At 33.2% G+C, this 11,653-nt stretch overlaps 1 protein-coding gene across 1 annotated transcript; it reads left to right on the top strand.

Annotated features, from left to right (window-relative positions):
- Positions 1–491: 491 nt before the first annotated feature.
- LOC124108560 (membrane cofactor protein-like) lies at positions 492–1,517 on the top strand. Its single transcript, XM_046467026.1, has one exon. The coding sequence runs from the start codon at positions 492–494 to the stop codon at positions 1,515–1,517; it is 1,026 nt and encodes a 341-aa protein (XP_046322982.1).
- Positions 1,518–11,653: the final 10,136 nt, after the last annotated feature.

Here is an 11,653-nt window from a genome sequence, read left to right as displayed (position 1 = left end):
TCTTCTTTACCCATGTTGTTTCTCCAGTTTCTCACGTGGGCATTCTGAAATCTTCAAAATGAACTACTTTCAAACACAGAGTTGCCTTGGAGTTTCTTCTGGGGCAAACCTACATTGAAAAACCTAGTAAACCAATATCTGAGAATCTTTCTTTATCAGTTAGAAATATTGGTCCAGGAAAACCTTATGAACAAAGATTGAGTCCTGTGGTTTTAGTTAAGTGACACAAACCTCCCTGAACCTATCAGTGAGGTTACCTTAACATTGAGACCTCAATTCCAATACTGACATTCTGACCAGGAGAGCACCTCTAAAACACTTTTTGTGACTTTCCTGGGTGTGTCCGGACCACACCCACTCACATATAACTTTTGACACTTCCTGAGTTGGGGATTGTTGCATTTGGTCACTAGACTCTGGAGGGACTCTGAAAACCTGCTCAGCTGGTTCTCGGTTTCTTCCTCATCTAAGGAAAAATAAGGAGATCCATGATGTGCGCTGGACCCACCCAACACCGCGGGAGCCTCTTTCCATTCCAGTGCTTCCTTCTGGGGGCCCTGGTGTTCTTGCTGTCTGCTACATCCTCTGAAGCCTGTGGTGAGCCACCAAAATTTGAAACAATGCAGCTCACTGGCCAATCTAAACCCCTTTATGAGGTCAGCGAGCAAGTACATTATGAATGTAAACCTGGATACAAGCGGAACCCTTCTTTCGACACTTCTTCTACTTGTGGTGCAGACAGCACATGGTCCTCTCTTTCAAATGCTGCTTGTTCTAAGAAAACATGTCCAGTTCTACCAGATCCTGTTAATGGCCAAGTAAACGTACTTAATGGAAGCTTGGAGTTTGGTACATATGTTGAATTTGTTTGTAATGAGGGGTTTTATTTAATTGGTAAGCAAATTCTACGTTGCAAGCTTAAAGGATTGAATGTGGTTTGGAGCGGGGATCTCCCACAATGCGAAAAGATTTTGTGTGAACCACCTCCACAAATAGAAAATGGAAAGTACACCCCAGAAGAAAAGGAAGTATTTGAATATTATGAAGTAGCAACTTATACGTGTAATCCCAATCCTGGATCAGATAAATTTTCACTCATTGGACAGAGCCAGATTCATTGTTCTGGCCATGGACAATGGAGTGGTGACCCTCCTCAGTGTAAAGTGGTCAAATGTCCATACCCAGTAATTGAAAATGGAAGACAAATATCAGGATTTGGAAGTAAATATTACTACAATGCAATGGTTACGTTTGAATGTTTGAAGGGTTTTTACCTTCATGGAAGTGACTTGGTTGTCTGTGGTAGAAATAGTGCTTGGGAACCCCCAATTCCAACGTGTTCTACAGAAGCATCTCCTACCAATACAAAACAGCCTTCCAATGCAGAATCTGCTACTTTTACAACAACTCCAATTACTTCACAAAAATCTCGTCCAAATGAAGGATCACTTACGTGTGAGGATTTAGATGAATGGATCCTTGCTTTGATTTTTATTACTTTGTTGGAGTTACAATAATTGACATCCGAGGATACAGATGTCTTCAAAGCAGGAAGAAAAGGAAAACAGAACTAACCACCCCAACAGATCAATGGTTTCCACAAACTGGTTTTCAAGTTTTTTTGAATTCTATTAAAATCATCAGCTCTAAAAGAGTTATTCTCTAGTTTGAGGCTCATAAATGCAACGCTCACGTCAAAGCTAACATTTTCATGTGGCTTAAATATACTCATCATACTTTAAAGCTTCTTGTATGTCAAGGTATGAATATATTGCCTGTTTTCCCCTAAATAACACTTGCATTTATAGTGCAAGTCAGTGTTCTTGGGAGCATTTAGATAGGGATATTTTTTATTTTATAAAATCTGAAAATGAAATTACATTTCATGGGTAAAGAAAGTGATTTTGACTTTTTTAATTCAAAGATTAATACAAACTTTTAAGATTTACTTTCAATAACTAAAATGTATTATATATAGGTTCATTGTAAAAAAATACACTCAGCCTTTATCCATTAAAAATATGAACTCTGAAAATCAAAAATATGGAAAAGTTGATTTCATTGACAATTATTAGAAACTTCTCTGAATGTTAATAGAGTAAAATTCTATTTTTTGTAAATACCTCCAATTTACCATATGTGTGCAAAGAAGTGTATATACATATACACTTGCACATGATGAACCCCAAAAATACACACATGTAAACCTGTATGCACAAATATGCAAACACACATACATACAGGAACACACATACAAATACACACAATCTATAAAACCTGATTTTGAGGTTTTTCCTCTTGGAATGATGTTGTTTCCATCACAGTTTTCTTCCCTGCATGAGGTTCCTCAAAACCCCCAAACAAAGGATACATATATTTCCCTGAAATGAAAGATGTTACCTGTCTTAAAACTCCAACCATATTCCAAAGTATTAGCAGAGTTTAATATTAAAATGAGGGGGAAAGAACAAGAGAAAGGAAGAAACATGCAGGGACAGAGAGAATTTTTTTCTTTAGTGAAAGATAAAAAACATATCAAAGGCCTCAAATATGAAAAATTTTCTGTTCCATGGATCCTTAAAATGTATTTAACATGTCTTCAAAGAGTTTATAGAGTCAATTGAAATGCTTCTTGTCATTTTAACTTAAAAAACCAATATATAAATTACAGGATAATAACAACTATCTTAAATAAAAAACTAGAAAGAAACAAAAAAATTAATAGTAAGATCCAATTATCTCTGTTATAGGTTATAGAAGTATTATTTATTTTTAATAGTTTATGTCTCTATAATTATCAATTGTAAAAATAAAATTTATATAATGCACTTATATATGCAAAAAATACACATATATGCACATTGTGTACACATATATGCACATTGTTTGTGTGATGAACAAAGCAACTTTAACTTAGTTTTACAAAAGAGTAGAATTGTTGCCCTTTGATATTTAAGTCTAGGGTAGTATAATAACCTTGTGCTCTATACCTTGTTTCCTTTTCATGCTGGTCTTAGATGCAGGCTTCTATTAAACTCAGATATTTTCTACAAAATGTATGCAATCATGTCATGTCATATCAAAGACAGACATTAGATCAAAGGCTATACTTCCAGGCTTCAAATATATTCCTCTTTCTTATTTCTAAACCAAAAATGGTAAGTCAGAACTGAGCAACTTCCAGTAATGAGCTCTCCTTACCTAGCAATACTGAACAAACCTCTCAAGGTACATGTTTGATCCACTTGTTTATTTTGACCTGGATTCAAATCCAGAAATAAGATGTTATCTGTACAGGTTAGAGTTTTGTTTTGTTCTGTTTTTTTTCCTCTCTAAACTCAGGAACAATTTATTGTCTCTCCAGTATTATTCTATATGGAGACTCTAGAGGACTTTGAAGTACCCAGGATCTCTAAAGTAAACAAAGGTGAATCTGACTGGTATTTAACACCAGAAGGAAGAAGAAGTTCTACTTATTTTCTGCAGTGAACCACAGCCCTCCATTTGAACAGCAAGAAACCTCAAGTACCACACATGTATCAGGCACATCATCTTGTCAAAAGATGGCCAATGTTTCATGTTTCTTATGACTCATGTAGGCTGTAGTATTCAATTGGTCCAAACAGAATATCTCATAGCTAGTCATATTAATTGAAGCACAAAGGAAAGAGGAAGAAAAAGAGATAGAAAGAAACAGTATAAAGAAAAAAGAAAGAGAAAGAAATCCCATAACTGCAATTATAATATTTTTCCAAAGCATAAAATCAATTAAAGTACACTTTTCTGCTCTTTATTTGAATTTTTTGGCATCGTCCTTCAGACATTCTGGAAACCATGTCAGATTTTGTAAAGAACATGGAGTATTTTAATTCTTGATAAAGAGAACATTTCTCCTAAGAGGACTCAGGAGCTATGAACAGAAGCGTTAGTGAGGGTATTTCTGTCTTCCTTGAGCACTGGTGTTGGAATGGCTCATATTTTCATGTGCTTTTGATATCTGTTTCTCCACTGGAGACCAAGAATTTGTTTGTCCAACGTGTCTCTCTATCCGTGCTTCTCACAGTTACTTCCTTATAAAGCTTAAATGACAGGACTTTACAGGATTGATGTCATTCTTAAAAGAAGGCACCTGTCCCACAATAAAAGAATATCGTTATTGATCTACATTTCAGTGCAACTCTTTGTAAATTTTGCTACTTTCACTGTACATATAATCAACCCCATTTGCAGTTCACATTAATAAAATCTAGTTTGTCAGGAAATATTTAATTGAATAACAATGTTGTGAAAAAAACATTTTTTGTTCTAATTAGTTATACATGAGAGTAGAATGCATTTTGACACATATTACATAAATGGAATATAACTTCTCATTCTTCTGGTTGTATATGATGTAGAATCACACTGATCATGTAATGATATATGTACATAGAGTAACAATGTCCAATTCTTTCTACTATCCTTCCTACCCCCTTTAAATGAGTTACCAATAACTATTCCATTTGAGTACCTTTTATTGGAACACTGTAACTTCAAGTTACAGAAATGTATCATATAGCACCTAAAAATATGATATACCTGTGGATTAAAGGAAAGTACATTTGTAACAGAAGGGTTGCTTCCAGTGCTTATAAAATGATTGCTAGCTCAAGGCTAAAACATAAATTTTAAAAGCTAGTGTATTTAAGTGGGCAGGAACCCACAGATGATCCATAAAATGTATTGACACAAAGGAACACAGAACTTATAGTTTAAATGAGAGGGATAAAAACTCCTTATAAGGAGGAAAGAAATGAAGGGTTAAAAAAAAAAAAAACCCATGACAAGCTTAGAGAAATGCTTAGAATCAAGGAAGACAAATTGTACACTGTAAACATAGGCTGTGCTCCCATATATACTCCTCAGCATTCAGATGGGTCTTATGACTGTTGCTTCACTTCTCCTTTTCCTAACATCACTAAATTGTTTCTAATTATAAACTTTATTACCATGCTAAATAATCGACGTGTCTCTCTTTTTAGGGTTAACAATCTCAATGCAATAGTAAACACTCTCATCTCTTAGTTGTCCCTTACTAAGCAATTTAATTTTTTAATCATCTCTTTTAGAAACAATCCTGACAGTTCCCAACCAATATTATTACTCTTTTCTATACTTCTTCCAATTTGCCTACAATTTTCTCATAATGAGATTCCCCCATATGAAAGTTTTATTTATTATTCCAATTGTGATTGTCTCTACCCTGTGAAGAACCAACTTCTGCCTGTAATGGGATGTTTCCATAGATGGCTCAAAAATCATAATGGAATGCCTGTGTAATAGCACATTTCAACCTCATTTCTAATTTGTTATTCTGTATCACCATAGGTCTTTCTGACAATACTATTTCCAAGTTATTCATTTCTTGTGAATGTCTCGCTAATAATAATTTCCCCAGACATGGGAGCCTCCTCCTATCCAGAGAGACTTCATCTTCTTGTTATTAGTCCATATTTCTTGTGTCATGAAAACACCAGGCAGGTTCAGGTTATTTTCATATTTAATGGTGTTAGTATTGCTTTTATTTACTGGAGTGCTTGTGAAATACTTCCATTTATGTCTAATTTTCCCCTTTCATCATATCATTTAACCAAACTTACCAGTCCTGAAAGCTGAATCTGATTAAATACTACCATTTTGCCACATCTGTTTCACACTGAACATGAAGGCTTTAAAACATTTCAAACTCCTTGGTATGATTTGGGTATGGTTTGAGGATATCCCCCAATCTTGGTCCACAGTATGGCAATGCTGATTCAACACTTAATATAAGCTAACGAGGTCACAGGGGTATTGCCCTTGAAAGAAATTAATGCTGTTATCTCAGATCAGCTCTCACAGAGTGTATTGTTAAAAAAAAAAAAAAAAAAAAATTTAAAGCCTGATCCCTTAATCCATCAGGCATCTGTGTCTTGCCATAGGATCTTTTTTCTTGTGTTCTGTTATTGGGACACCATCCACCATGAGTCCCATATCAGAGACCAAACTGATGGGGCCTGTACCATCTTGGACTTTAATTCTCTAAAACTATAAGGTAAACATAAACTTCTTTTCTATATAGATTATCCAGCAGCAGGTATTTTATTATTGATATGTAAAACAGACTAACATCCTCCTAATTTCCATTTGAGTATTCCTTGCTAGACCAAGAAGACTATTTAAATGACTATAGCTAAATCAAGGTGTCACAAAATACATTGCTCAAGAATTAGCATTTACAATTTATGTCTGGAGAACAAGTATCAATCAACTGTTTAGTAACAGTAAGGAAGACCCATTTTTTATCTCCATTTTGTTCAGAAAAACCTTCAAGGAAGTGGCATTATAAAATGTTAAACAAACAGGAAATATTTTTACATGACACTGAACAACTATTTTAAAATAATTACAAAACAAAATAAAGGATGCTATTGTTTCTTTAAAGTCTTAGTAAAATAAAGACACCTGAAAGTCACCCAAACTCAATCTCTGTTCTGTCAACAACATAATTAGTTGTGACTCTGATGCATTAACTTCTAAATCTTAGTTTCTTTGTGGATCAAATGAGTATGATTTGCCTGCATTCATAGGATTTTTGTAAGGTATAGCAAATAATGTATACAAAGTAGTTTGTATGGTGCTTAATATGTTACCCAGTAACTAGCATATATCAAGATTTCATTTGTTCAATTTATACAGAAAAAAAGTATATACTCTTTGTGACATCCATGTAATCTCTTTGCCTTTGTTGCTCTATGTGTACAATTGCCATTCAGATGAGTCCCAGAGAGTTAATTCCATATTCTTCAGTTGCCACATTACTTTTCTTTCAAAAGTTTGTCAGATTTCAGCAGTTACAGTTTTTAGAAATGCAACTTTGCAGCAAAGGGAATTTTATTTATGCTTGCAGTCTCCACCTACAAAACATCCCAATTTATATCAGAGATAATTATATATCATATTTTTTACTATCAAAATTCTTAAAGATCATGTCAAGTTTGAATTACTTTATCTAACTCTCATTTATTCCGAAAGACTTTGAGATCACAAGCATATCTCACAGTAAACATTTTGAATTGCTCATGTGTTAAATATTCAGGCCTGCAGCTCAGCAAATCTTATAACACTACTTGGTAAAACTTTTCTTATTCTGCTTATGAAAGAATAGCACAGAGTCTCTAATTTGAAGTTTGAAGTTAGTTGAATATAAACATTTCTTATTTCAATTTTAGTCATTAATTACTTCATTTTCCTTAGCCTAGGGAAGGAATATAACATTTCAGTCATAAAACAAATGTTCATTAATATCACCTATATTTAAATTTTTTAACTTAAACTTTTCATGGCATCATCTGGGTCACATGTCTTAAAGATAAATCATTATCACTCAAGATTCCATTGTCCTTCATATTCACTCTCTCGCATCAACACATTTGCTTTGATTCCCACTGTCATCCTTCATATGGACCCTCATCCCCAAATGTCTGAGTGCTGACATCAACAGAATCCCATCTGTTCCCTTGGATTCCAGCTTCTTTCCTAACAAATCATATTCCTGCCAAAATAACCTTTTAAAACTATTTTAATCTATGTTCCTCCTCTTGAACCACTCACTGGCTTCCCTTTGCCCAAAGCAAATTTGCCAGAATAATTCTACAGAACACTAGTCCCACAAGGTGCTCCTTAGAAACAAGGTTCTGATAACAAAATGGAAAACACAGGACATTTTTTTCCTCCATTTAAAAATTCAGAAAGAATGTCAATGTCTCAAAGCCTAGAAATTGTTAACTTCTTGCTCTCACAAAATATTGCCTCAGAATCTCTCATTTGGATTTCTAATAGGTTTATTAAGATTAATTTATCCAATGAAGAACTCCACTCACCTACATCTCTTAAAAACTGCTCTTCTTCTTACATTCCAACTCACTCAATTGCTCATGAAAAGCACTTAGAGATCATTCTTGATTCATCTCTTGATTCTTCTCCTACTATATGGAAGTGATCAGCAAACTATAATCCCATCTTATAAATGCAGCATAAAACCCACTAATCACTTCTTAGAAAAATACACTGAGAACATCCTAGCCCAAATATTAATTATCACACTTTTAAACAACATTACCTGACTTCTAAAATATCTCTTTGTATTCACCTTGATCCTCCAAAAGTTTATTCTCAACAAAGCAGCTAGAATGACACTTAAAAATACAAAACACATGATGTTAATTCTTGTATAAAATCATCCAATGGACTTGTGCTTTGTCGAGTAATGGAATAACTGGGACAGACTGAACTCCTCCATGGAAACAAATACAAAAATATTCCAAAAAGGTGAAATAACCATTTTTAGATGTTAGATCTTTTTTTGTACAACCAATAGAGTTTAGGTTTTTAAGAGAATATTACAAGCATGCTTTGTGTGTACAGGTACCTACAAGCAAAGGATCCAGTAATACCAAGTTGAGGAGACTAAAGATCAAAGCTTGGGTAGATGGATGAGATTTATAGGTATATTTTCAGAACAGTGGGATATATGCAGAAAAAAAAGTCTCCAGAAATCTGCTTAAGGTTGTCATTAAGTCTGTTGCTAAATATTAATTCATACATGCACAGAATGAAATTAAATATGATTGAGCAAACAATAAATGGAAACTTAATAAAGCTTAACAAGTCAAGTTTCAGAATAAGTTCAGGTTACATTATGACCTATGAAGCAGAGTTACAGAAGGGCCACATTGCATTGGCAGTAGGACTGAACTTTCCTTTGACTGAAGGTTATTCCAAATATGTTCCAAACATCTTTGAAACCAGCCTACGTTGATGAGACTTCTCTGCATACAATAGTATCTGCCAGTAAAAAATACAATAGTATAAAAACAGACAACAAAATCCATTAGTAAGTAATAAAAAAATATACAAAGTGTTCATAAAATTACTAGACATTTAAAAAGGTCAGAAAATATGGAAGATGAGATCCATCTATCTGTCAATAGAAACAGATCTGGAAGTAAACAAGGTAATGGGGTGGAATGATGTATGATGGAATTTAAAGTAAAGCACAAATATAACGAAGAAAATGTATTATGTAAAAACAATCACAGAATTTCTAGGTCTGAAATTAATACTATCTATAAAAAATTTGTTGAATGGGAGTACTAGCAATTAAACATTGCAAAAACAAGTATCACTAAACTTGAACACCTATGATATCAAACCTAGTAAATAAAAATTTCAAAATAAAGAAAAAAGTACTTAACAGTAATTTTTGTTTTTTGTAGATTTTTTTTTAATTGGTGTATATACTATGTATACAACCAGAGATATGAAAAATTGTGCTCTATATATGTAAAAGAAAGAAAAGAAGTACTTAAAAAGAAAAAGAAGAAGCTAAATTCCATTGATCTATGGGTGTATCAATTAAGTCCCCAAAGACAGAATAAAAGGCCAGAAAAATATATTTGAAGAAATAATGGCTAAAGTGTTCCAAATTTTACAAAAGCAACACACTCTCAGATTTAAGATACTAAGAAAAGCCCAAACATGATGAATAAAAGGAAAATCAAACCAAGACACATGATAACTTAATTGCCAAAGACCAGTGATAAAGAGAAATTCTTAAAGCATCTAGGGATAAAGACACATTACACAGAGGGACAAGAAAGAAGGATCACAAACTTCATGAAAGAAGAAGAAGAAGAAGAAGAAGAAGAAGAAGAAGAAGAAGAAGAAGAAGAAGAGGAGGAGGAGGAGGAGGAGGAGGAGGAGGAGGAGGAGGAGGAGGAGGAGGAGGAGGAGGAGGAGGAGGAGGAGGAGGAGGAGGAGGAGGAGGAGGAAAGAAAGCCAGAAGAAAATGAAATGGCATGTTAAAAGGACTCAAAGAAAAAAAAATCTATCAACCTGAAATTTCACATCTAGTGAAAATATATTTTAAAATAATTTTAAGAATTCTAAACAAGTTTCTGACAATCCAAAGTTTAAAAAATACTCACTAGCAAGTTTATACTCTAAGAAATGATAAAGAAAAAATGATATCAAACAAAACTTTAAATTTATACAAAGAAATAAAAAGCACCAAAAATGGACCAAATATGTAATCTACTATAAAAGTCTTTCTTGTATTGAATTTTTTCTAAAAGTGATAGAATTCTAATAAAATCTGTAGTTTGATTCACAGTATCATGCAAATGTTAAGTTTCTGGTCTTGAAAATTGTACTAAATCATGTATTATACTAACTTTAGTAAAAGCAGAGAAAAGGACAGCCAGGAAATCTTTGTACTATTTTGCAATATTTCTGTAATTCCAAACTTAGTTGAAATAAAATTTAAGCAAAAAGATAGATTTACTCTTTAAATAAAAATGCAATGAGATATTTTGTAGAGTTTATAGTATATACAGAATTAAATTATCCGACAATAACATGAAGAACAGGAGAAGAAAATGGTCTGTGATAATGAAAAAAAAATCTTATACTTTATGTAAGGATGTAAAATTGTTTTAAAGTAAGAGAGACTGAAAAAATATATTTTAAATCCTCAAGCAATTCTATATAAAAATTAAAAATAAAACATAAAGCAGGAGTGATAATCCATTAGTAAAGGCAACATGAAGCATATAAAAAATACAATTAAAAAATGCAATTCAATTAGTACAAAACAGAATTCGGGAAAAAAGGAAAATAACAGAAGGGGAAAATAGGAAGCAAATAATAAGATGGTAGATCTAAACTCAATCAATTGCACTTAATATAAGTTTCAACACTCCAAATACATAGAATGTTCTATCAGAGGAAGAGATGAATAGACAGTTATTAGTATTAGCGTATTAGTATTTTAGAATGGGTGGTGGGTTTCCTACATATACATATACAAAGGTATATTTACACACATATAATCACATATTTATTTCAGAGTATAGATATAAAACCCATTAGCCTCTCTAAATACAAAGACATAGTTTAAAAGTTCAAGGACTCAAAGCACATAACATGCAGGAAACAGCTGGATTAGCTATATTACTATCAGACAAAATAAACTTCAGATCAAGAAATATTTCTAGTGATAAATATACACATTGTAAAAAACAAAGGTGTCTTCTCCTTTGGAAAACATAAATCCTAAATGTATATAACTCAAACAGCTTTGAAATACCCAAGGGAAATTCAGAGAGAACTCATTGAAAGGAGAAATAGACAAGGGTACAAATGTTTCTGAAGATTTCAGCGATCCTTTCTCAGTATTGATAGAACAAGCTGACAGGCAATCAGAAGGATATAGAAAACAAACAACAGGATCCAACCTGACCTTTTTGATATACTCTGACAAGCAACAGCAGAATACACATTCTTACCAAATGTACAAGCAATATTCACCAGGACCGAACATAATCTTGGTCATAAAACAAGTATTAAAAATGTAAAAGGCAGTTGGGAAAGCTAAGGGAATAGCTCAAAGTCAGCCTCAGTAACTTAGCAAGTCCCTAAGCAAATTAGTGATACCCTGTCTCAAAATAAGAAATAAAAAATAAAGGGCTGGGATGTGGCTTAGTGTTTAAGCACTCCTGGGTTCAATTCCCAGTTTAAAAAAAAAATGTTAAAGGACTGAAATCCTACAAAATATATTCTCTGGTACAAGCGT

Source organism: Marmota monax, unplaced genomic scaffold (assembly GCF_021218885.2).
Source record: "Marmota monax isolate L192 unplaced genomic scaffold, Marmota_monax_Labrador192_F-V1.1 WCK01_AAM20220418_F8-fsc00140, whole genome shotgun sequence".
Taxonomy (NCBI): domain Eukaryota; kingdom Metazoa; phylum Chordata; class Mammalia; order Rodentia; family Sciuridae; genus Marmota; species Marmota monax.
The sequence above is the reverse complement of the archived record's forward strand: the minus strand, read 5'-3'. Positions and strand labels throughout refer to the sequence as shown.

Bases quoted from the DNA above. Each gene is read 5' to 3' on its own strand.
- LOC124108560 (XM_046467026.1), top strand. From the start codon at position 492: ATGTGCGCTGGACCCACCCAACACCGCGGGAGCCTCTTTCCATTCCAG.